The 25,352-nt window shown below is 40.8% G+C and overlaps 1 protein-coding gene across 9 annotated transcripts in view; it reads left to right on the top strand.

Annotated features, from left to right (window-relative positions):
- LOC6578020 (protein sickie) overlaps nt 1-25,352 on the top strand; it is a 299,838-nt gene that overhangs the window by 245,591 nt on the left and 28,895 nt on the right. For 4 of the 9 annotated variants that reach the window (XM_015165950.3, XM_032729136.2, XM_015165946.3 and 1 more), the window contains 6 exons: nt 4,889-5,484; nt 5,543-5,687; nt 6,736-7,038; nt 7,194-7,220; nt 12,546-12,949; nt 13,129-13,280. In XM_015165950.3, coding sequence (XP_015021436.1) covers nt 4,889-5,484; nt 5,543-5,687; nt 6,736-7,038; nt 7,194-7,220; nt 12,546-12,949; nt 13,129-13,280 — 1,627 coding nt within the window. Of the gene's footprint in view, nt 1-4,888; nt 5,485-5,542; nt 5,688-6,735; nt 7,039-7,193; nt 7,221-12,545; nt 12,950-13,128; nt 13,281-22,031; nt 22,270-25,352 lie in introns of those variants that run through there. The other 5 variants (XM_015165951.3, XM_032729137.2, XM_002003915.4 and 2 more) reach the window with 2 other exon arrangements.

The following is a 25,352-nucleotide window of genomic DNA, read 5'->3' as shown; positions in this document are numbered from 1 at the left end:
ATTTTTAATATTCGCATCAGGTTGATATATCCCTCGCAGTTCGTGTGTTTTTCCCGGTATCTGCACCATTTCAACTTTTTAGAAATTGCTAAAGGGAAAAAAAAAGCTGTTGCGTGTTTACTTATGCTTGGGCTTATCTTTCCAGTAATTGAATACTCATCGCATCCATTCTGAATGCTAACAAGGGTATTATAATAGCCTTGCCATATTTAAGCAGAACTTCTCGAAGCGTTTATCTATTTTTTCAATTTTGAAGGTTCTTTTGTTTATTTATTTTATTTTTTTTTTTGAGAAGAATGTAATCTATAACAGATTGCAGATTCACTTTATCCTCATGTTGCCTTTAAATATTTATGAAACATTGTCACTCTGACATCAACTTAAGTTCAACAACTTGCGAGACAAATTGTTTATGGCATAACGAAATGTTGGCGTTATGATGGATGCAATCTGACGCGGACTTCGGCTTGGTCAGCTGGGCGCTAATTACAGCACATTAAAAGCAACTACAACAACAACAACAGCATCACAAAGAAAAAGTAGAGGAAGCAGAGAAGTAAAATGTTGCTGTGGATATTGCGCATACGCCACGTGCGCCGGTGCTTCATTTTTATTTGGCGTTAATTGCAGAAATAATTTATGCAAGTCGTTCAGTCGATGCTGTCGCCGAGTTATATAATTCGTAAACGCGAACGTATAGAAATAAGTGTTCCATTTGTGCGTGTAGTTGTGAGGTGCCTCACAGCTGTGCAGCCAAGTGTAAAGCTTCAGGCTCTAGGCACAGCTTGAATGTGCAAACAGGCGTGCAATTGAGAAAAAAAAAGAGAAGAAGAAGAGGAAAGCGACTGAAGGGCAGCAAGGCAGACAGACAGACTGAGAATTGACAGACAATGAAGCCAGCCGATAGAAGCTTAGACGTTGGCCAAATAAACCAGCCAAAAGCAGCGACTACAATTGCTTCAACTCTTCACGCGTAACAAAGGCGTGGGCGACTGAGTGAATGGGCAACGTTTTCAATTAAAATGACAAAAGGCGAGCACAACAGCGCCAAAGACCCAGCAGCTAGTGGGGCAAAGGATTGTATTGAACGGGCCCAGAGTCAACGATCAAACTTCATGTCTAAGCCGCTTACTGCAACATTCTCAATGGCCATATATCAAAACTAATTGGGCGTGTCGGCCTTCCAGTCGATTCTCATAATAAATAATACAATTTATTTGAATATCCATATCACTTCGGCCCAGCGGCCCCTCGAGCGGCAAATATGCTCTTCGGCAAATGCTTAATAAATTATGAGAAAGGAGAAAGAGATGAAAGAGCTGGTAAAGGGATAGGTGCGCCAAATTAGCCAACGCATAAATTTGTGACTGGCATGCCATATCTATCGATTCGCTTAAATTTACGATCTTATCTTTGACATAAAGTTAAAGGAATATAGACTTGAATATAAGTTAAAGGAATATAGACCAACTCTTTATAGAATTTGTGAATTTATATTCAATTCTTAAAAAATAAATTCTCTTACTTCAGTTATCGCGCATTGCTCTGAAGTGTTTTGTTTGACCATTATTTGGCTAGTGCTAACAATATTTTCACTTCATTTGGCTGTGTTGAATAGGATTTCATATTCTCAATTGCCCCATGAAATTTGATTTGGCCAAGCACGCGAAATCCAAAAAGCGAAAACAGCGAATCGCCAACTGCAAATGCTCCGAGAATTTTTTGGCTTTTCTTTTTGGTTTTTTTGCTTTTGCCATCCGCCATAAAATTTAATAAAGGCAATTTAAAGCAGTTGGTGTTCTAGAGGGATTGAGAGAGAGAGAGAGAGAGAGAGAGAGAGGGAGGGAGAGAGAGAGAGAGAGAGATTAGATCTATGCGCTTTTGATTTAATTGCACTGGGCAAGCTGATAAATTAGATAATTGTGGTATGTGGCTCGACGGCTTTAAGAGCTCTGCAATTTCCGCTGAATAGTGTGCTATGATTTAAGCACGTGAATGAACCCTCCGGAATGCGGAGGGTGCTGAAAAACAGCTGTCTGGGCCATAAAACGCAACTACGCCCTGGCAAGCAATTACCGTTTAGATATGCCAGCTCTCTATAAGGCGGCAGAGGAGTGGAGTGGAGTGGAGTGGGTGAGCTACACAGCAATAACAGCGAACAAGAAGCAGAACAGAAACAGAAAAAAGAGAAACGAGCTGTAACTGAGACGTCCAGTCCAGGAAGGGTGCTCTAAAGTCGAGTAGAGTGAGAGGCAGCCCTTGGAAATATGCGTGACTGTCTGCCTTAATGTGTGTGTGCGAGTGTGTGAGTGCATCTGTGTGTGGGAGAGTGAAAGTGAGCGTCAGAAGTGACACATAAAGCTCATAAATTGTCGCACACTCAATATGCAAAAGGGAGGGCTAAGAGAAGGGTGTAGAGGCAGCAGTAGGGGTGGGGGCAGGTGAGGGCTGTAAGTCGGTAAAATCAATAACGATTGCCACGTCAGTTGGTGGCGCTGGCAAATGACCCACATGTGCCCCAACCCAAGTGGCTTTCAAACGATGACAGACAACTGCCAGTTGAAAAAAAAGGAAAAAGGAAATTGAAACAAAAGCAAATACATATATTAATTTCTATATGCAATAAATGTACACTTAGAGAAAGAAGACGTACGAACTGATAATGCTTTAAATTGAAATGAAACTTAAAAGATGTTAAATTCCAATTGGATAAAATGAAAGAATTTCTTTAAAGTTTATATGCTTATTTATGATAGACTCGACTTTTTCTCCAAGTGTACCACATATACCTATATCGCATACATTGTATATTGCACATGCTTTGCGCCTGAACTCGCCTGAACTCTTAAGCTGCAATTCATTTGAAATGCAATACAAAAACCCAACAGCTGACCATTCCAATTGCCATTCCCAGCGGAAAACGAAACGCAAAAGGAAAATGGCGCATAAATTTGGAAAAACTGTCGAAAAAACAGCAGCAGACGTCATCAGAAGCAGCAGGAGGCGGGCAAGGGATATGCCATTAATAAACGTTAAGAAGGCTAGGAGAAAGCAGAGGGTAGCCTGAACTGAAATAAAACACATTTAGAGAAAGCTTTAAATAATTAAAAAATTTGAGTAAATATTTAAATTTTATATATTTACACGGGGTATATATATAAAATGTACTTATTTCTTTATAAATGTTTGTGTCTAGGTTAGAGTATAAAATATATTGGTACAATATATTGAAATGTTCCTGGAGCACAAAAAGGTAAATCTACTTGGAATTTTACGCAGTAGCTGGCATTCATATACACAAATACTCATATTATTAAGTCAGTTAAGTTTAGTGCTTTACTTTAGCTGCACAGAATAACTAATTCTATTGAGGCTGCACTGTATTTCAGTGAACGCTCCAGTTGCTCTTCGCCATATTTTATTCGCCTGTCTATGCCTTTTGTGTTTAAAAGTAGTTTACTCTACCTCTGCACTTCCTCGTGTAGTGCCTGCCTGGCTTTGCTAGTGCGTTGCCCAGCTGTCGGGTCCTACTATATTATCCTGCTGGCAGAAACGCATTCGTAATATACTTTCTGTGGCAGCAGCAAATTCCATGCATGTTCGGCTCGAGGCGGGCTTTCGGCTCAGTTGGCCTTTACTGTTTTGGCCAAAGCCCCTCGAGTCGGCAGTACGGACCAATGGTAAACTAATTTCATGCACAGAGCGTAATTTGGTTGGCCAGTCAAACAACAACAACGGCGACGAGAGCTGCAAAAGGCCATAAACAAATGGCCCGCGGTGCGCTTTAGCGTGTTTTAGCTTATTTTTGTTTTTGTTTTTAGGTGTTTGTTAGCGTTCGTGTGGAGCTATTTAAAATTGTTGTTGTGTAATTTTTAATTTAGTCACTAATTTATGCAGTGGCTCGCAGCACGTGCTCGGTGGGCGGGCGGAACATACTTATTGCCGGCACTGTTGGTAGTCAGACGTGGCCAACATATTTGTGTAATTGCCGCTTTTAATTGACAGCCATCCCCATGCACAGGCCTGGGGTTTGAGCTGAGCTGAGCTGAGGTCAGCTCTTTTAGCCAGACAATTAGGCCTCCGTAGTTGAGAGTCCTTTCGAAATAGCTGACCCTAATTCATGAGTCCATTACGAGCGTGTAATATAACTGAGAATCAGTTGAAAAGGTAAATTAACATGAGAGTAGGCCAATGTGAGCCATGATCAACTGAGAACTTACTTGGTAACACACTATGTATAAATGCAGTAGGGACTATTATATAAATATAAGTAAGTTTAATTATCTAAAACAAAATATCAATAGGGAATATTTAATTTGAATTCATCTAACTACTCTACCCCATCTTATCTTTTAACAAACTTAATCTTTTAATAATAATATTTGTATGCCATCTATTCATACCTCTTCTATACTAGCTCATTAATGATCATTGGGCTTACTATCACAACTATTTAACGCCCACTATAAAATCAATCTCTACTTTCATATCACTTGTCTCAACTCCAATTCAGCATCACGGTAATCACAGCTGTGACTTAAGTTCTAAAGATCGTGATCAAATAAAATAATAATAAAGTTTGGGAATTATGATTTTCAAAGAGTAATGATAAACTTAATGCCATGCTATGGTATTATAAATAAGTTTTCATGAATGTACATAGGGTATTTCAATATCATTATATTGAAGCGTATATTGACAAAATCAGATATACAAAAATATATAATCAATAATCATTTGTGTCCCTGTCCTGACGGAATGGACTTTGAGAGAATTTATTCATGAGCATTAATTTACATACATTAGCATATCTACCTATTTACCATGCCAACTGCCACTTTACCTCTAATTTTCTCTCTTTCTCTCTCTCTCTCTATCTTTTGCACAGCATTCGCAGCAGTCGCGGCTCGCTTGATAGCATTGGGACCGCTGCTAACGGCAGCTCGGCGGCCAGCCAGGCCAGCTCCAGCGGCGGCTCCAGCACCAATCACAGCAACAGCAACAGCAGCAACATCAACAACAACAACAATAACAACAATAATAACAACAACAACAACAGTAGCAGCAGCAAAATGGACGGCAGTCCACATCATCGCCCGGGCTCAAGAAATGGACGCGACAACTGGAGCAAAATGCCAGAGCCGCTCAACGGACACAAGGCGGACAAGTCGGAGAAGTCCTCGCCGTCGCGTCGCAGCATGGGCGGCGGCAGCGGCAGCTCCTCCAAGCAGAGTTCACCGTCGGCCTCCTCGTCGCGCACCAAGGGCGTGCCGCCCAGCTTTGGCTATGTGAAGCGCGCGAATGGCAGCATCGCCTCCACGGCGGAGCAGCAGAACATAGCCATGCTGATGGCCGTGGGCGGTGGCCAGGGCATGGTCAACGGCCTGCCCTGCGGCCGCACCGCCCACGTGTCTGCGGTGCCGCGCACTGCCAGCGGCCGCAAGGTGACAGGCGGCACTCAGACTCTGCCCAATGACATGAACAGTGAGTGGACAGACGCCCTCTCTGGGTCCCATTTATTCATCTGAGTTTTTCCTTTCAGAGCTGCCCCCAAACACGCAGCATCGCAGCTTCTCGCTGACGGGTCCGACGGCCACGCAGCTGAGCCAGTCCATACGGGAGCGCTTGGCCACGGGCTCGCATAGTCTGCCCAAGCCAGGCAGCGACATGCACGTCTTTCAGCACAGGTGAGACTGCTGGGATTAAAGATGTGTATAAGGAAGTACTTACCACTGGGTAGAGGATATTAATAAATAGATAGGGCTAGCTAGTCGATCAATTAGCTTGTTTAATTAAACTAGCTGGCATCCATCAGTCAATCAGTAATTATTTACTCAATGCACTTGTTCATGTATTGGATATATAGTCTATATAGACTGTCAATCAACACCGAAGAGTCAATCTATTCGCTTATGTCACTTTAAGATTAATTCAATTAACTCAATGTGCAGTCAGTTGATTGGCCAGTCCTAAGCCTATGTGTCATACTAAGTCAGTCAGCAAATCATTAAATCAGTTAATCAATCAATGAGCCAGTCAGCAAAACCTTTAATAACCAAAAGCCAAAGTTATTTACTTCAATCATAAATGCAGCCCGTCAATCATCCATTAAGCGAACATGCTGTTAGTCTTTCAATCAAATATTCATAGTAAATAAAAATATTCATAGTAAATAATAAAGTCAATCAGTAAATTAATAAGCCAATCAAAAATGCACACCCTCAATCAGTGCATCACTCTATCATAATATAAATAAGGAAAATATAATGTATACATATAGAAAATTTAATATTATTATATCTACACACAGCATCAATCAATATTTTAGCCACAATATACATACATATATAAAGCAAGTGTAATATATACAAAGTAGAGCATTATTATATTGGCATATATACATCATCAATCACTTAGTAAATAAATGAGAAGAATAATCAAAGTACTCAATCAATTGGTCACTTGGTCAAAGCCTTGTTCATTCTAAAAATTAGTTGTTAATCAAATAACCTATTGAACAATCTAAGAGGCAGTCAATCAGATTGACTGATTTAACAAAACAGTCAGATATTTAGAATATCTGTAGTCGCCAATAAGTTTTCTGAAGTCAGTAAATCTTCACACTATTACCTAGTCAATTAGTGCATCAATTAATATCAATCAATGAATCAATTGCAATCTCAACAGTTAAATATCTTTATTCACATGATATTATTTCCTCTTCCCCCCGCATAGAATCTCGACACGTGGCGGCAGCACTCGTCACGATGGTTCGCTCTCTGACACCCAGACCTACGCCGAGGTGAAGCCCGAGTACAGCTCGTACGCCATGTGGCTGAAGCATAGCAATACGGCGGGCAGTCGCCTCTCCGATGGCGACTCAATCGACCAGATGCAGATTGGCTCGCCGGCAATGACTCGACACGGACACAAGATGCTGCACAACCGCGGCTCCGGCACAGTGGGGCAAATGCCAGTGCAAGGCAACGAATCGCCCTACGTGCAGAGCCCGCGCATGAATCGCAGCAACAGCATTAGGTGAGTTCCCCTTTGTGCATAATTTGCATTTGATTGAAGCATGAGCGCCCTCCCTCTCTCTCTCTCTATATCTTTCCCACTCTCTTTTATCTATCTCTGTCTAACTCTCTACCAACTTCCATTTTCTGCTAAACCTTTTAAATTCATTTTAAAAGCTATCTGAAAGAACGGACATATCCAAGGTGACTTTGCCTCACAATCTCCACTCTTTTCTGTATATATGCATGTGTATTTGTGTGTGCCACGCCCATTATTAACGTCGCAAACAATCAGCTTCAGTCGGCACTCGTCGCACTTGTCTCGCACTTTAAAAGCCTTTGCCGCTTGCAATTTACATTTGCATCTTGTATACTTTACAGCTTCCCCAAAAAAAAAAAAGACGTTTGCAATGTCTGTGTGTGATGTGTGTGTGTGTGTGTGATGTGAGTTGTAACAGACGGCTGCTTCCAGACGTGGTGTTCCTAAAAACCTAAGCTATAGTCGGGCATGCAGTCTGTACCATTTGGTATAGTTAACGTATAGTCTATAACTCTTGTAGTCTATATAGGCTAGCCTCAATTAGTTAATCTAGTTTTGCATTTAGGAAAACAAGAAATAAGTATCACATCAGATGTATATGTACATAGAATAAGCTTTATTGTATGCAATATTTACATAAATTAATTAAGTGTTACAGAAGGCAAGTCGTGGAGTGATCCAATATATTGCAGTACAAAATCCCATAGAATCCATTAACTTCTTTTGAAATACAAATTTTCCCATACAATACGAACAAAATAATATTACATAGTTTTAAAGGGGCTTTTAGAAATGCGTATAAATCTATTTATATATTTAATATTTATATATTTTATATAAACTAAAATTTAAATGAATTACTTTGCTATTTGTAAATTGCAATATATATATATATATATATATATATATATATATATATATTTATATTTATATTTATATTTATATAATTTTTCATATCTTATTAAAACTTAGGTTTTCTTAATCTATCTAATTTATTTTTTTTTTCTTTTTGTATAAATCGCATATAAGCTAGCTTTAAGGGGTACACAAACAAACATGTTCAACTATTTGTTTGAATTCTCGCAAATTTCTTTGCCTGTCAGTTTGCATGACGACGTGTGTGTATGTGAGCGCGTGTGTGTGTGCTTAATGAGCTTGTTCTTCACGTGCGCGCCTGCAAGTATGCAAACAATTTGCAATAGTTTAGCTTTTACGGGCAAGGCGGTGCACTCGACAAGTGCTTGCTGTTGCCATGTCTCGCGTTGCATATTTTAAAGCTACAGTCAGGCCCAGCGAAAGGCGACAGCCCGTGCGCTCAGCTAGTTAAAGAGAAAACAGACACAGCAGGCAAACAGACAATTTGAAAGTTGGGTGAAACAGCAAAGTGTGCAAAAAATGAAAACGAAACACGAAATGGAAAACGAAATAGTGGAAATGGGCAAAGCCCGACACATAAGTGTAAATAACAACGCAGGGCAGTCGCTGAGAGAGCGCGGGGATGGGAAGGGGGGCAAAAGGGATTATTATTTGACATGTCAATAGGTTTGTGAACCTTTGACTTGGCCCTGCAACAGCCACGGACACAGCCGCAGCTGAACTGAAGTTGTGCCTGGGGGCTGCCATTTCGTTGTCGATGTCGAGTGTTGTTGTTGTTGTTGTCGAGTGTGGTTGTTGGTGTCGATGTAGCTGTTGTTGTTAATATTTTCAACTTTATTCTGGCCACATCAGCAATTCACAGTCGACGAGTCGACAGTCGTCCCTGCAGCCGGGTGTTGCCTCTCAAGTGCTTCATTAAAAATTGTTTCCCAGCAAAAGGTGATAAAAAAAACGAGAACTAGCAAAAAAGCAAGTTTGCCAAAGCAGCGAGGGTAAATACAACGTTGTAATGCGACGAGATAAAGATAAAGATACATTTGGGTGAAAACAGCAAATTTAACTGGACGTCAAATAGATTCGAAAAACGAGATTAAAATATTTCGTTTACCTGTGTTTAAATTGAGTTTCATTAAAGCTAGCAAAATTTAAAAATGTAATTTTAATCAATTTTTTATTATATATATATATTATATAATAATTATTATATATTAATTTAACTTTAATTTTTTTTTTTAGAGTATTCTAGGTACTTAGTTCAATTCCTAAAATTTATATTAAAAACTCGAAGCTCGAATAACTTTGACAAAGCTGTATAGCTATTGTATTATTATATTATTATTATTCTTCTTGATACATGTATAAATTCAGTCTCTGCTTTCAGTCTTCGTTTCTTATTAGAGTATTCACATAAATTTTTATGTACATTTTATTACAAAATTTTAAGTTTTATATGTTAAATATCATAAAATTGCGACTATTAAACTGTTTATAGCAGAGAATCAGAATGACATTCCCATGTAAAGCCCATATCTTCTGTCTACCCTCTTGTTATCTTTCTCTTTCCCCTCATATCCTTACTTCCTGACTTGTCCTTGTGAAAACTAAAGCGACACTCAGCCGATTTGGTTGAGCGAGGCATCTTCAAAATTTTAAATTTTTTTGATACAAATGTAGTTCTCATGCCAAGTACTTACTACCATGAAACTCAATTCCTGCTCGTCATAGTCAGATGCTAAGCTGGTTATTTGTTCACATAATCTGCACACATGTGAAACTAGTTTAATTTAAGCATTAATATCATCTGATGCAGTCTTGATATGGAATATAAAGCAGAAGAAAAATGAAGTTACATTTAGCACAACGGAAAAATGCTTTATCGCTGTACCACACTCCAATCCCAAGTCTCTATGCCCAAGTCCTTTGGCTAGTATCTGCTGAAACAGCTCTTTCACACTCCGCCCACAGTTGAACTTGCTGTTTGCCAAGGCAACTAATATGCCAGCCGTTGAGGAGTGAACTCTTGCTTTCAATGCATCAATTATGCAGGAGGAAATGGCAAGTGGAAACACAGCAGCGACGGCAACTAGAGCAGGAGCAACCAGTTTTGGTGGTTTGTTATCAAATTTTACACCACAGTCGAGCAAAGCAAAGCAAGCAGAGCAGAGGAGCGCAGAGCAGAGTGCGGATCCAACAGACACAAATTGTTGGCCAAAAGCCCCAGAGCGTTAAGTAAACGCCCTGAAGCGTAGAAAACCCCTAACAAACAAACACATACACACTCAGGCAGAGGGGCAGGCGGGCAGGCGGGCAGACAGGAAGAAGCTCTGGCGAGCACACATAACGTATACGTAATATTAGATTTGCATGCGAAATGACAAAATGCCATTAATGCCAGCTAACAGCACTGAGGGGCGACACTGCCAGTGGCCATAGGAGTGGCAGTGGCAGTGGCATAGAGATGCTGAGCCAGTAAATCGAGGCAACAACTCGGACAGCACAGATTTGTCCAGCCTTGCCCCTGCCCTGTGGCTCGCTGCAGCAGCTATCCCTTTTTTGTAGTCCAGTGTGAATTCTGTGGTCATTCGCCTCAGATTTATGATTACACTCAGAGAAAAGCTGAAGGTGTGAAATGCTAAGAAGGATTATATCGAATAATGCAACCATTTTGATTCATTTGTAAATGCAGATTCGAAAATATTTCTATAAATTAAATTTGAATTTAATAATATAATATTATAATGATAAACTTATTATAAAATTTATTTAATAATAAGTTATTTCATATATGTATTTTTACTCTTCTTTAATGCAGATAGATCTTATCTAAAAACTAGTTTAAATTCAAATTGTTTTGGCAGCAGTTACAGATATTTTTAGTTTGCATATGCAACTAACCTCTTTTTTCGCTGAGTGTAACGTATTATATGACAATTTGTCGAGGGATTTGGCATGTGAGCGGCATGTGTCTGTCTCACTTATGCCTTTATCAGCACTCACACACATTCTCTCAACACACACACAGGCACGCACACTCATTCACTCACGTCAATTTGTCGCCGGCGAAAATTAAACGGAAATTTGCGACGAGTACGAAAATATGCAACGGCTCTGATTGCGTGCAGATTGGCCTAATAAACTTCACAGACCGCAACGGAAATTTGCAAGCGTCTGGCAAACACACACACACACACACCACAAGAACCACCTGATCACACACACATACCCAAACACCACTGAACATAGTAACAATCTTGTGGTCGACTGTGTCGGCCAAAATATTTTGGGTAATTGGAGCAGCGAGCGTTTAGCTTCGCAAGTGCAGAACAAGCTGCATTAACGCTCGATAACATTCAACAAATTAACAATGCAGGGCTTGAGCCAAGAACTCATTAAAGGAATGATTCCTGCTTGAATTATATTTGATTTACAATTGCGAGCTATTTGCATGCCATTTATTAACCTTTTACGCCCTTCAAGCTGTCATGGCGTGTTGAAAGCCTTTGAAGTGCTTAAATATATTGAGTGAACATTTTGTCATCAACCCATGTTTAATCTCCTTTACATTACTCTCTATAAACTACAATTATGCATGCACTTTAACTGTTTAGTATATAGTTTATTTGGCAAGTATTTTATTGTATTACAATGAATTGTTTATGGCCAACAATCAGAAATGGTTTTGCGAACTACGCGTTAGGCTATCTTGATGGAAAATTTAATCAATTTCATTCATTCTTAATCATATTACAATATATTGTAAATATTCTACAAATACATACATATCATATAGTAATTAATTGAGTTGACAAATATACATAATGAAGTGAATAAACCCATATATAAAATAATTTTCAGCTATGTCTCAGTTAAATTAACATGAGGATGCTTTGATTCTTGGCATTTACACTAAAATCTTTACGATAAAACGGCATTTACTCTTCTTTCAGTTCGATAATCGTAGGGCAGATTTTAGACGAGCTGAAGCAAATATTATTGATCACTAAAATGAATCAGCTATGGCGAAGAAGACTTTGAGATCTAAACATTTTTATTAAATATTATTCATTTCAATTCATTCATTAAATGTGATTTTTATAAATTATTTCAAGACACTAGTCAAAATATTCTCTATATTTTGTCTGAGCTGAACTGTAGCTGAAATTTTTAAAGACTCAAGAGAGATAATAGACAAAAATGCTTTGGCACTTTCTAATAAATAAATATATATTAGAGAAAAAAACTTTTAAAAATTTTAAATCAATTTAGTTGAGCGATATTCTATCTATTCTATTTTAATTTTCAAGCACTTGAAAAGCCTTGCAGTTAGTCAATTAACTTGCTTTATTAATTATGACGATTTACTGCATATACTTTATATTCCTAAAATCGTTATAGTTTTTTATTTCAGTCAGTTCCTCAAAAACTTTATTGGTATTTGTTGAAATCACTCCATTGTTTCACTGTTGCTCTTGCCTATGCGAACAACACAATTTGCTTGTCAATATCATAAATGTGGATGTCCACCCAAACACACACTCACCCACACCCACACCCATAACAAGGTCTGAAAACTAATCAAATATTTCGATTTGGCCTTTTGCAATTACCCGCAGATCCACAAAATCAGAGAAAATGTATCCCTCGATGCTGAGTCGCGGCGGGGATGTCGAAATAGAGCCGTACTACTGCCTGCCAGTGGGCGCCACCAACGGAGTCCTCAGCGCCCAAATGGCCGCCGCAGTGGCCCAGGCTCAGGCGCAGGCTCATGCCCAGGCGCAGGGGGGCAGCGGAGTGGGCGGTGCTGCGACAGCGGCAGCTGCAGCTGTCGCCTGGAGTCAGCCCACCTCGCCCACGCCCCTCAACCGAGGCCCCTTCGCCTCGGCGGCGACTGCGCTGTCGCCCACACATGGCACAGCGGCAGCGGCGCTGGCAGCGGTGGCAGCTGCGGCAGCAGGAGCCGGACATGGCGGCAGCAATGCATCACATCGTCTAACATATCCCAAAAAGAATGATGAAGGTGAGTTATGGGCAGCTACAGTGGGGCCTCGTTCGGAGGGACGGAGAAGAGCAAAAGAGATTAGCGATATGAATTGCTTTTGTATAATTACAAAGCGGCTGCTGTTCGTTGTCAGAGTGCTCACTGTGCTTATGCTATGGATAAATGCTAAAACTGCCCTCTCTTTATACCTCTTTCAGTTCATGGCAGCGCCGCCTCGCTGCTATCCGGCGGCAGCTCGTTGTACGGCTCGGCGGAGGAGCGGCAGGCGCACGAAATACGGCGATTGAAGCGCGAACTGCAGGATGCACGGGAACAGGTGCTCAGCCTGAGCAGCCAGCTGTCAACCAATGTGAGTAGCGCAACTATCAAATTCGAATACGGTTGAGTGCCTCTCGACTGTCGTTAGCTAAACCTGCGAAAGATGGCAGGGATATGAGATAAAGTTTTCCCTACAACATGAAGGCTTTCAAGGTAGAGCATGAGGAAATGATATTTTGAATGCTAGCTGCGTAGCTCTTTGTCTCTATACCAAAGGGTGCCTCAATTGTGGGTATATGACGGAAAGGAAGTCCTCTAGATACAAATCAACATTGTCGTATTTGTATTGTTAAGTTATCTCAATTGCATTGAATGAGTCAACGCTTCTTTATCCCTTAGAATCATTGACAAAGGGTAGTGATGACACTATGAATCATATGATACACATAATTATATCACAAAATGGGTTACGATTAATTGAAACCATAAGCGATTGTTCCAACAAAAAATCATTTGACTATTTTTCGTTGATTAATTTAAATTAATTATGCTTAATTTAATCTCATGATACAGGAATCGATCAAAGGTTTTGTTGCCCTCAACAAAAAGAGTTGTGAAAGATACTTAAATCTTTCCAAGCACGGCTACGCCCATAAAGAAAACATATATCGTTCTTATGGAGTTCTAGTAGACTCTTGAACAATTTCTTGTTTATTATTATTATCAAATGTTAAATACATAGCACTGTGAAAGGTATGAAAGGATGCTTTCTCATGAATTTCCGGATTTTCATAAACATGTTTTATAATATTATTAAATAATATTATATTATATGCATTCCAAATACATAATTATTCAACTCTAGCCTCTAATAAAATTTATTTATTAGAAAGTAGAGTAAATATAAAACTAACTTAAAAGTATGCGCGGCTTAAGGGGCCTTCGCCTCCTAAAACAAATGGACTCGGCCCTGTAGAAGGTCCACCCTACAACTGAGTGTAAACATAATGAAATCTTTGCAGCCTGCTTCACATTGCCAGACTTGAGTTGGGCATTGTAAACTAAGTATGAAGGAAAACATTCTTTGCTCACCTTTACAACAGCTCAGGTAGCCCAAGTCCTTTTTTAAACGCTCATTGTTTGGCCATAAATAATTGATCAGCATATATTTTACAAGTCCTTTACAACACTGTCGCAAACTTGGCCAATTGCCAGGGGACTCATTCATCTGCTGCCGCTGCCGCTGCCACTGCCACTGCCACTGCCACTGCCACTGCCACTGCCACAGCCGCAGCAGTCGTAAAAAGGCTGCAACACTTGGCGGCAGCTGTTGCAACATTTTGCGCATTTCCATTGCCTGCTTTGGGGCGCGCCTCAAGAATGCGCTCGAACAGGGCTGCGTAACAATGTTGCGGCTGCTGCAAGGTAGTTGAAATTGCTGCAGCATAGCTCAGCTCATGCTCTCTCTCTCCCTATCTACCTCTCTCTCTCTCTCTCTCGCTATCGACTGCTGAGAATGTTGGCGCACTTCAGCGTTGATTCGGTTCGCTTATCGGCGTCGCCGTCGACTCGCATTTTTGTCAGCGCAACTTTTACGCCACGTTGCCCTCGCGTCATATTCCCAACTAGGATGTCTGCACTGTCTGCCACGCCCCACAGCCCGCCCGCCTCCCCTTGCTTTGGCTGTGTCTCAAGTTGTCAACGAAAGTCACGCAAAAGTCTGATAAACTTCCCAGGCGCTGAGACAAATGGACTGCAAGCAAGAGCTGCGCTCCAGAAGCCGTCGCGTCACGTTGAGGGGAGGATGTGGTTGGGGGGAGTACTTAAGAAAAGTTTTGCCTACTTTCAGTCAGTGGAAAAATATTCTCCATATGACCGAGCGCCAGTTGATTTCATTGTTGTTGTTGGCTGCGTCTCCTGCTGGATGCGCTCATATCTCGAATAACTCGTCAACAATTTTTTGGCTCACAAATGAAATAAACTTTAAATTGCATTTCATCAGGCAGAAGGCAATGAACGGGGGGAGAGGCCAAGAGGAAGCCAACGATTTTTATGTTACTTTACGTGTTGTTACGTCGTAAATTCTTTTATGAGCACAAGCCTTTAGCTATCAAATTTATCGAGGCCAGCCAGACAGAGACTGAGCCAAACATCTATTAGGCATTTCTCCAGACAGCATAAATCTGTCCCAGCATGACTTTAGCTATTTCATTGGGCTGGGGGTTGAGGTGGAGTTCGCTGGTGTCAAGGTCGAGGCGTACGTGCAAATTGCTAGCTTGACGGCTCTGACGGATTCTCAATATGAAATGAGTCTTTTTATTGAACTATAAATTGCTCGAAAGGGGTTTCAAGCTGTTGCCAGTTCATTGAAGGGAATTACAGGACAGCAATTACAGGGTATCTCGGACAGAGCCTAGCTCGCTTAATTTATGGCACGCGCGAATCGATAAATGCGACATAGCTTCAACTCGGCATTCGATCATAGAAAACATGAAAATGCTGCCACGCCTCCAGAATAGCTGAGCAGGCGGCAGCGGGAGCAACTGGTTCTACTTAGCTGAGCATGCGAGACAGAGAATGGCAATGAAATGCGTTTCGCCGTTCGCTTGTTGCGTGAGACAAAGTCAGCGAGAAGAGAAGAATAAATTGCAACGGAGTTATGTCTGGACGGCGTTTGCGCTTTTATGGCATTGAGTGGGGTAGCCGGGGTGGGGGCGGGGTGCCTGCTTGATGAGCCAACGATATGTGAATAGCTGAGAATTTATGTGGGTTGCTTCGAAGTGGGTCGCCTCTGCTGCAGCCTGAGAAAGAGTTGACTTGAAGACTGACTAAAGAGTGCGTAACGCTTAGGTGAAACCCTAGAAGGCACTCTAATGTGGACTCGAATTTTGATATAATTTATATTTAAGATAGTTTTTTATATTAGTAGGCGATCGGGTATGAACAATTCGTTTTCTTTTCATCGGAACGATATGTTCTACAAATTGGTTCATCTGCTTATTTGAGTTGTAGTTCAAGTTGAAGTTTGATGAACTGCTAATTTAGTTGTACTGGTGAGTCGAATTATCAATTCTAGAGGCACAAATGAACCACTGAGCCAGCTCTTCGTTCTGTTAAACAGTTAAACTGTCGTTACACAAGCTCCTCAAACTTAACTTAATTATGCTATTGGATGAACGAGTTTTAAAAAGCTGATCGAATGAACTAGTTCTTCTAATTTAAATAGGGTTTATAACATTAACTAGTTCTTTCAACTTAACTAATCAACTAAACTAGTTCTTCAAACTTAACTTGAATACGTAGCGACTTTCAAATACCTCATTTCAATCTTGTAAAATTAGTTAGTTAACTTATACAATACGAGGGCGGTTTGAACAGCTTCCAATCTAACAACAAAGTAAAATAAACTGAAATGAATGAATGTTTATTGTTTCAGCTTTTATCGCTGCGGTTTATACTCGAAATGAAAAAACCTTTCCTGTCCTCTACCCCAATCAGAGCCAGCACGAGCTTTGCTTCTTTTCGCGCTAATCGCTTTAAACTTGTTTGCTTAGCCCGTGAATATTTTTATGGCCACAAACTGAAAAGTGCAGGAAACTTGAGCTGAAACAAAAAATTGACATAAAATTCTGCTAGTGTAGGTTCAAATGCAAGCGAACCCTCTTTCGAATCCATTTAATTAAGCCCTCAAATGGCTTTGGCAGCTGCTCAAACTTCTGGCCAACTTTGTTAACTTGGCCAATTGCTGCTTGGAAAACTTCAAGTGTTGCACAATTGCAACTTTTGCCAAGACGATGATTCTCCGACCAGACTTGAAAAGTCAGCATCAAATACTGATTGTTTTTAATGCAATCACAGCTGCCACGCCCACCGCCTGTGGGGGGAGGAGGGAGAAAGCAAGGAAAAAGAGAAGCTTTTTTAATTGCCCAATGATAGCCACGCAGCCTCGCAGTCGAGTCGAGTCGAGTCTGTGGCTCAATTGTGCTGGCGCTTAATTAATTTCTGCTATGAGTAATAAACGTCATAAATGCCAATCGTCTGCCACATAGTCATAGTTCCATGCCGCCCCTCGGCCGCCCTCCTCTCCGTCTGTCTGTCTGCCTTTCGCATTCAGCGTTTGTGCAGCATATTATTTGCTATTGGCTTCTTTTTTTATTGACAGACATCTTTGCAATTTCACTTTGCGGTCACAATAGTTGGTGCCGCCCCCCTGTCTTCCCCCCTCGCACACAATAGGGCGCCCGCACCCCCCGCCCCTAACAGCTACAGCCTTCACGAGCGCCCATCTGCGTTCGTTTTGCCAGTTTTTTATGGTCTCCTCTGGCGTCAGATGCAGCTTAAAGAGTTATAGACGCATTAGATAAATGCCTGCGTGTGAGTGATGGAAGCCCCAACAGGGGGAGAGGCAGTGGGGTAGAGGGGAGAAAAGCTCGAAAAAAGTTATACAAAGTTGTATTCTCTGTATACGAATGTGAATGTGTTTTCTTTATTCATTTAATTTTGTTTACTATAAGGAAAGAATTATTTGTTTCATTTGAAGTAAAAATTAAAATGTTGGTACGACTAGTAAATGCTTTACACTCAACAAAAAAACTGAATGATAAACACATTATTTAGACACAATTTAAAATTCATATCAATATTAACAATACCTGTAACAATTATTATGTTTATAATTGTGTGTTAATTATAAAAAAAAAGGGTATCCATAAAAGGAATTGAGTATTAAATATATAATTATTCAACTTAAAAAATCTCAACAGGCTGTGATTCCATAAACTTCTTTTATGTATGATGTATCTTAAAGCAGATAGCTAAGATTTATTACAAAATATATATGATGTACAGCATGAAAATGTATTTGGGCATCCAAAGATATAAATCTCCATTTACAATATTTTATTTATCATTTTATGTCAAATATTTTCCACATATAGCTTTCATAATCTACGCGTTTACATAAATCAAATAATAGAGAGCAAAAACTAAACAAAGTAATTCATCACATATTTCAAACTTAGTCGGATGTAAATAAATTTATTTATATACAGATATACATGCATATATGTAAATGTATTCATTATTTATAATATATAGATAGATACATATATCATAGATACATATATCATCGTATGTACATACGTGTATTCAATCCTCAACCTGCTGAAGATAGTTTAATTTATGCTCCAGTTGCATTTCATTTCATTCGCGCCAATCTCTGGGCTACGCCCCAGCTCAAAGATAATTCCATAAACTTTTGCGCACCCTTCCACTTTCGTTCTGTCTGTTATCAGGCTAAGCTTTATGGCAGCTTATGATGCACTCTTGCCAAAATAGCTAAAAATAAAAGCAAAGCCAAGAGGTTACGAAACTCCCAACCTACATCAACTTTTAACAGAGCGACCGAAACCTCAATTGCACAATCTTATCGCTAGCCATAAATATTATATAAACGTGTGTGTGTGTATGTATGGGGGTATGGGTGTATATATTAGACACACCACAACCACAAACCAAGGCACTTCACTAAATCCAACTGAATTGTGTCTCGAGCCACGCAACGCGCCCATTTATCACGCACTCCGAATTGACCCGAGTGACCGTTGATAGAAGTCCCCTCCCCCATGGCCCCTCCCCTCTCTTCACTCGGTAAACTTCTACACACGCCTCGGCGAGCGATAAGACAAAGACTCGTCACTCTTTGTGGATCGAAGCTCACGCGCCGAGTCTTTGGGCAACGATTCGCAAACAGCGAAACAAAAGACAGCGAAAGACAGTGAGGGAAAGAGACGTACGAGGTCGACTTATGGTAGTTGATTTTAATTGATTTGGGATTAAAGACAATTCGCCTGTCAATATTTGCTGACACTTAACGACTGAAAATATGAAAAGGGTTGGGCTAGACGAATCTCCAATCTCCGATTCTGGCTTCACATGTGCCATGTGCCGAGCACATAGAAGAATTTCAGTACGAGATATTCTATTCCATTTGTTTATGTCGTTTGCGTAGCTCAACTATACAAATAATGATATAATGGTCTCTTAAATGGGCTGAGCTGCTGTGAATGGCGAATGGGAAGTGGCTGGGCGAACGTGCGTCTGCCTCTGCCTGTCTGGACTGTGTGTGCTATAAATCATCAATTAGTTCAACTATTGTCTATTGTCTTACTAATGAAACCCATTCTGCTGCTCTTTTCTCTCTTTTTAGGTAAGTACTCCTATGACTATCCACTGAGTGTAGCTCGAAATGGGCAGCTTGAGAATTGGTCTTGCCTAAAGGTAAAGTTCTTGAATTTCAATTTCAATTTATTCGAGGCACTTGCGAGGTACCTGTGCGAGTGGGGCTTACATTAAGTAGGCTTGTTGTTCTCTTATAATTTAGTTAAATAAGTGCAGATATAAGGGAATAGAAAATAATGTAAGCAATTTATTCATAGAATAATATTTAGTAGGTAATGTGTAAAAGCATTTACTTATAATGTATGTGAGTTATATTTCAAAAATCAAAATATAAGTGTTAAGAAGAAAAGCCTTATGTAAACTAAAGCTTGTTTCTTAATAATGTCTTTTCTATTTCACACATATGTATGTCATACATATAAAAAAGATAATCAAAGGATAAGTCAACTTGCTGAGGCTTTAAGATCAAATGTTATATTCGTCAGTTTCCCATTCCACGAACTCTTAGTGCTACCCTCGTGTAGCAATCTCTATAACAAACGCAATTCTTATTTATCTACAATCTCAGCAAGTGGCTTTAAGTAAATATTTTGTGCACAAATAGGCGGAGGAAGCTCTTGATCCTCCATCTGAATTCGTAATTCCTGAAAGCCGTTGCCGCATCAGGGAATCAATTGATACGCTGCCAGTTGCTAATAACCCATATCGTTTATATGTATGCCAATAAGTCGACTCAAACGCTCAACTTATGCCAGTCAATGACTGCTAAAGCTTACCCCAACTGGCTGTGGGTCCTTCTGCCACCACCCCCCTCATTCTCATCCAATCCTCGCCTTTCGCCTGACTCGGCAAAAACAGTTCCATAAGTCAAAGCAAATCGTTTGCCAAATAAAAATACCAAAAGAAATCTCTTTTTTTTTTGCCTTGGCAAATGTCGAGGCCAAGTTGGTTAGCCAGACCATGTGCTCCGCCCCGCCCCATCGCCGTCAGCCAGGTCAGGCCATTGGCCAACTGCGTCTCAATTTGAGATAATCAATCATTTTTTAGTTGCCCCACTCAATCGCTCACTCTTCCTTCCCGCGACTCGTTAAACAAACCCCCAAAACTTTTTACAACTTTATTATGTCGATGCTCTGATGCCCGCCTCCTGCCCCCCTTCTCCTCACCCATGTGGCTGGCTGACTCCATTGCGATTTTCGGTCTGACAGGGGGGAGGGCGAATTGTCGCTGACTTTGGCGCCGCAGCGTCTCGCGCTAAAAATAAATGACGCCAGGACATAAAGTGGCAGGACATGCTGCAGCGTCGCCTGCCCGCTCTGCCCGCTCTCTGCTCAGGCGTTGCCCTCCCCTCTGCCCGCATCTGCTGCTGGTGCCCCTTGGACTAACTACAAAACACAAATTTGCAATTTTTTGTTACTTTACTGCGCAACTTCATCGCCGCCATCCTGTTTCGTCCTTTCCACACAGGAAGCTGCGTCTGTATTTTTTTTACGCTCTCTCAATGAATAGTTGGGGCAGACGACGACGACGGCGTCGCCACTTTGGCGCCAGTCTGCGGCAAAGCTGAGCTCCTGTGGCAACAATCGACCCGTCGACCCAATCGGCTATGCATCCTTTGTAATGCCCTGTAGGGCATTAGGTTATATTCTTGGGCGCTTTTATTGTGAAATTTGAGAGCTCGAAAACTGTGGCACTAGACGAAAAATCTACTATTGTGATTTGAACGGGAAAAGGAACGAATCTGTTAGGTATGATATGAAATAATGAGACGTGATATTCATACATAATATACATGATAGATGATAAATATTATAATACGTATGTGATATCGTACTTGTGATAGAAGTGATGGATGGGTTTGCTATGATATACATGTATGGAAAATATGCCTGTTATAATATTGTATTATATTTATGATATATGCAATCGATATATTGATTTACCATTTATTAAATGTATGATGGATATGCTAAGAATTATAGATCTGATGAATACTAGGAATACAATAATCATTTAGGTCTTCAATTACCGATTGTATTACGATCGATCTACATAATACAGCTAGAAGTACATTATTCAGACAAATAACGCCTTAAATGCATCCATTAAGTTCCTTATTTACAATCGTATCTGGCACATCCTTCGCATATGTCGCATAGAGTTCTCATATTACTGTTATATACGTCGCTTCTTTAAATATCCTAGAGACGCAATATTTATAGCGTATCCTTGATGCCATATGACCCCGCACAGTTTGTCTCAATTGCCCGACTTCCCCCTCCCTAAACCGCTGTTTGTTCCGTTGTGGATGCTGTTATTTGTTTTGTCGCCGTCGCCGCCGTCAAGCCGCCAACGTTGACGCAGACGTCGACGTCGCCGCCGCCGTTTGGCCGCCTGCAGCTGCTGTTGGTTGCCTGCCAAAGGATTTCGCTTCGATTCGTGCGTCACATTCAGTTCCGCGTTTGATGCGGCAGTCGTCGGCACGCACGCAATACCAGCAGCAGCAGCAACAGCAGCAGAGTCTAGCAACATGTTGCCAACACACTTCACTTGCCGTTGATCGTAAGCACTCTCTCTCTCTCAGGCTCTCTCGCTTGAACCGTTTCGCATTACCGATTGGTTCTCACCACTGATCTGGCTCAACATGTTGTTAGTACTGCGTCAACTGCTCAGTGGGCTGGACGTGCGCGTCGCATTTTATTTGATTTCGATTTCAATTTCGAGCTCGAGCTCGAGTCGATCGTTCGCTCGTATCTGCCGCAGAGTATCTTAGCTCGCCGCGCTAAACGTGAGAGTATACACGACTACGTGCGTGATCGTGCCTGGCGTTGTTTATTTACTCAACTGATTGGCGGAGTGCGTGGTCGAAGTGTTGCCGCGATTGTGATTTGTGAAGAAAGGTTCATTGAGCATATTTTCCTATTGTTGTTGCTGTGTTTGCGCAGCTTAAATCTATAAATAAATCAAAGCCCTCTGGCTGGAAACGTGTTTTTGTGTAAATATTTAATGCCAAACCGGTCGCCCAGCAATCGTTCTTTTGGGTGTAAAGTTCGGCTGGTCAGTTCAGCCAACAGCGAAGCCCGCCCCAAATTAAACACAAAAAATAAATTATCTGCCTCATATGTGACACAGAAAGATAACGACAAAGTTGCCAGCAACTGTTTAAATTAGCCACGAAAAAGCTTCAGATAAATAAGATAAAATCAAAGGCAAATAAACAAACATGTTGCCGCAACATTGGCGATGCGGAAGCTGTGCGACGCACAGTGGAGCAAAATACAAATAAAGTGCATTAACAACTAAGTGAACCAATAAACGGCCCCAGTGCGGTACCCATTGCTGGGCCATACGATATATCGGCAGTGACTCGACTAAAGTTACACACAACTTGCACAATCAGCGGGCTGCAGACTACAGTGGTGCAATACATATTGCATATGAGCCAGGGGACGGGGTAGAAATCTGCAACATCAGCTCTGAAATCGGCGCAGGGGAAAAGCGATGCGGCTGTCATAATGAAACGCAGTTATTGTTTTCCATCAACCCGAACAGGCAAAGGTGGAGGGCTGCCGAGTCGCAGAGGGGGTCAGACAACAATATGTGAAAAAGTGCAACAATGGCAAATTGTTTAATGGAGCATGTCGAAATGAACAGCGCAAATTGCCAAAAAAGGGTGCAATAAGTCAGAGGCGTCGCCCTTAAAAAGGGGGGCTGCTTTAATGAGAGTTGTTTATAAGATGACAAAAGAAAGTTAAATGCAATGAACATATTGAAAAAGAAAACGACAGCTGGCAGGAGGTAGACTCCAGAAAGGGGAGCTACATACATGAATATAATATTTTATATAGGCCTAAAATGAGCAAAACAGTATCGTTATGTATACATATAATCCAAAGTTATAAAGAAGTTGTTGAGCCCAGTGGGACAAAAATAATATTGATATATAATTATTACATAATTCTCAAAACCTCCAAGTAGTTAAGATCGTATCTGTTTACCTTTTTTATATGGTGTTTTTAAGTGTTTTGTTTTCTGGGCTGACCAACTCGGAGCTCGGAGCTACACACCGTTTATAACGCTCTGTGTCTAACCAAGCCACAAAGCCATATCTTTACGATCGTATCAGTCCACTCAATGCCAGTCTCGTACCTGCTCTATAGTAGAGCTGACTTCTCTCTAGATGTGTGCACACCTCAACTGCAAGGAATTGTCTGGCGCTGTTCCATTGTCTCCTTGAGGTTCGGGGCTTATGTGTGCTCAATGGATTCTACCTGCTCAACAGACAGCATTCGCAAAGTTCATATGTGTCTCTGCGTCGATGCTCCTCGATTAGCTGCATTTTGTTTTTTGACTTGGCATTTATTTGTTTCTGTGTTATTCGCTAATGGCTCAAACTCTGCCTGACAGGCCAATATATCAATATATATACCTAATCAAATTAGGTCTGACTGTACAGGCAAAAGAAAAAAACGACATCAATACAAACTGAAACCGAAACAGATTGCCCAGCACCCTCACAGACAGCGCACATGTGTGCCCACACCGACAGCTGTGTGTATGTGTGTGTGTGAGAGAGAGTTCCTGTGCCTAAATGGAGGTGTTGCCTGAATGTCACCCTCCGCGGAAGCAGCTCGCTTTCATCTACCATCTCTCACCCTCAGCGTCAGCCTCAGCCTCAGCCTCAGTGGCAGATCAATTAAGTGAAAACTGAAAGTTCTCAGTGTCAATTTAGGGCTACCCTACCGTACCGTACCGTCCCAGTCTACCCACACCCTCTCCTGCCCTGCCCTAAGCTACCCTCACATCCTGTGGCTCAGCATATAAGGAATCTGCTTTTGTGATAAATTCTTATTAGAGTTAGGCGCCTCGGCGACGGCCAGGCATGCGGAGAGACGAGAGGGAAGCTGCAAAGATTTATGAGCCTCCAAACTGTTTTTGGATTATAAATAATATTTGAAGTGAGAAATTCGAGTGGGATGTGCGCAGAGAGGCGGAGACCGTTTGCTCAAGTATTTTAATTGAAAAAATTGCAATTAATTTTCTTTTTATTTTTAATTTTTGTCCCCGCTCATTTCGCGCTGCGCCTTGATGAAGATTGATTTTGCTTTCGCAGCTTTTCACCTCATGGAAATTTGAAATGTGTGAGCGCAGCTAATCGAAGTTGTCGCTGCGTCAGCGAAAGAAAATTCGACTTTGAAGTTTGGCCATTTTCAATGAGTTTTCGCTTTGAACTGGCTGTCCAAAAGACTTGACGGCCAATTTCCTCGAATGCATCGCTGACAAAAGGCCTTTTGCAAATTGCAGAGCCAACTTCCTTATGGCCCAAAATACAGACATTTAAATCAATTGCGCTTAAAGTGCCGCTCCTCTGGCACTGCAAATGGATTACCCTGCAATCGAAGTACTTTCAACATTATAGGCGGTTTAGGCTTGTGTGACTTTCAGTGCGAAGATTATTAAAAAAAAAGTTATAAATATATAACAAGATAAAAGTAGATATAAATTAATTATTGATAAAAACAAAATGATAATTTGTCTAGATATTTAGGTATTAAAGTTTTATACAAAATATTCTACAAAATAATTATTAAATTATATTATTATTTTTTTTCAAACCCGATCTTCAAAGATCTAGTCACTCAACTAAGCTTACTTAGGAATTGCATAAATGAGAAGCAAATGCTAAGCTTCAATTTGCCTGTTAGGGTATTGAACCTGCGTCGATTTAAATGCAGTCGTGTTTTCCCTGTTTTTTCCAAACATTTTCCACAGATTGACTTTGCTCGACTGTCGTTTACAGCATTTTACAATATTTGCCATGAGGCAGTGCTCAAGAGCTGCTGAACAAGAGAGATAGAGAGAGAGAGAGAGAGAGAGAGAGAGAGAGAGAGAGAGACAGACAATGAGAGACGAATATAAATAGAGGGGGAAATGAAAACATCTCGATTGCATGTCAACTACTATTCCCTGCTCTCCCATGCTG

Source organism: Drosophila mojavensis, unplaced genomic scaffold (assembly GCF_018153725.1).
Source record: "Drosophila mojavensis isolate 15081-1352.22 unplaced genomic scaffold, ASM1815372v1 contig_49, whole genome shotgun sequence".
Classification (NCBI taxonomy): domain Eukaryota; kingdom Metazoa; phylum Arthropoda; class Insecta; order Diptera; family Drosophilidae; genus Drosophila; species Drosophila mojavensis.
The sequence above is the reverse complement of the archived record's forward strand: the minus strand, read 5'-3'. Positions and strand labels throughout refer to the sequence as shown.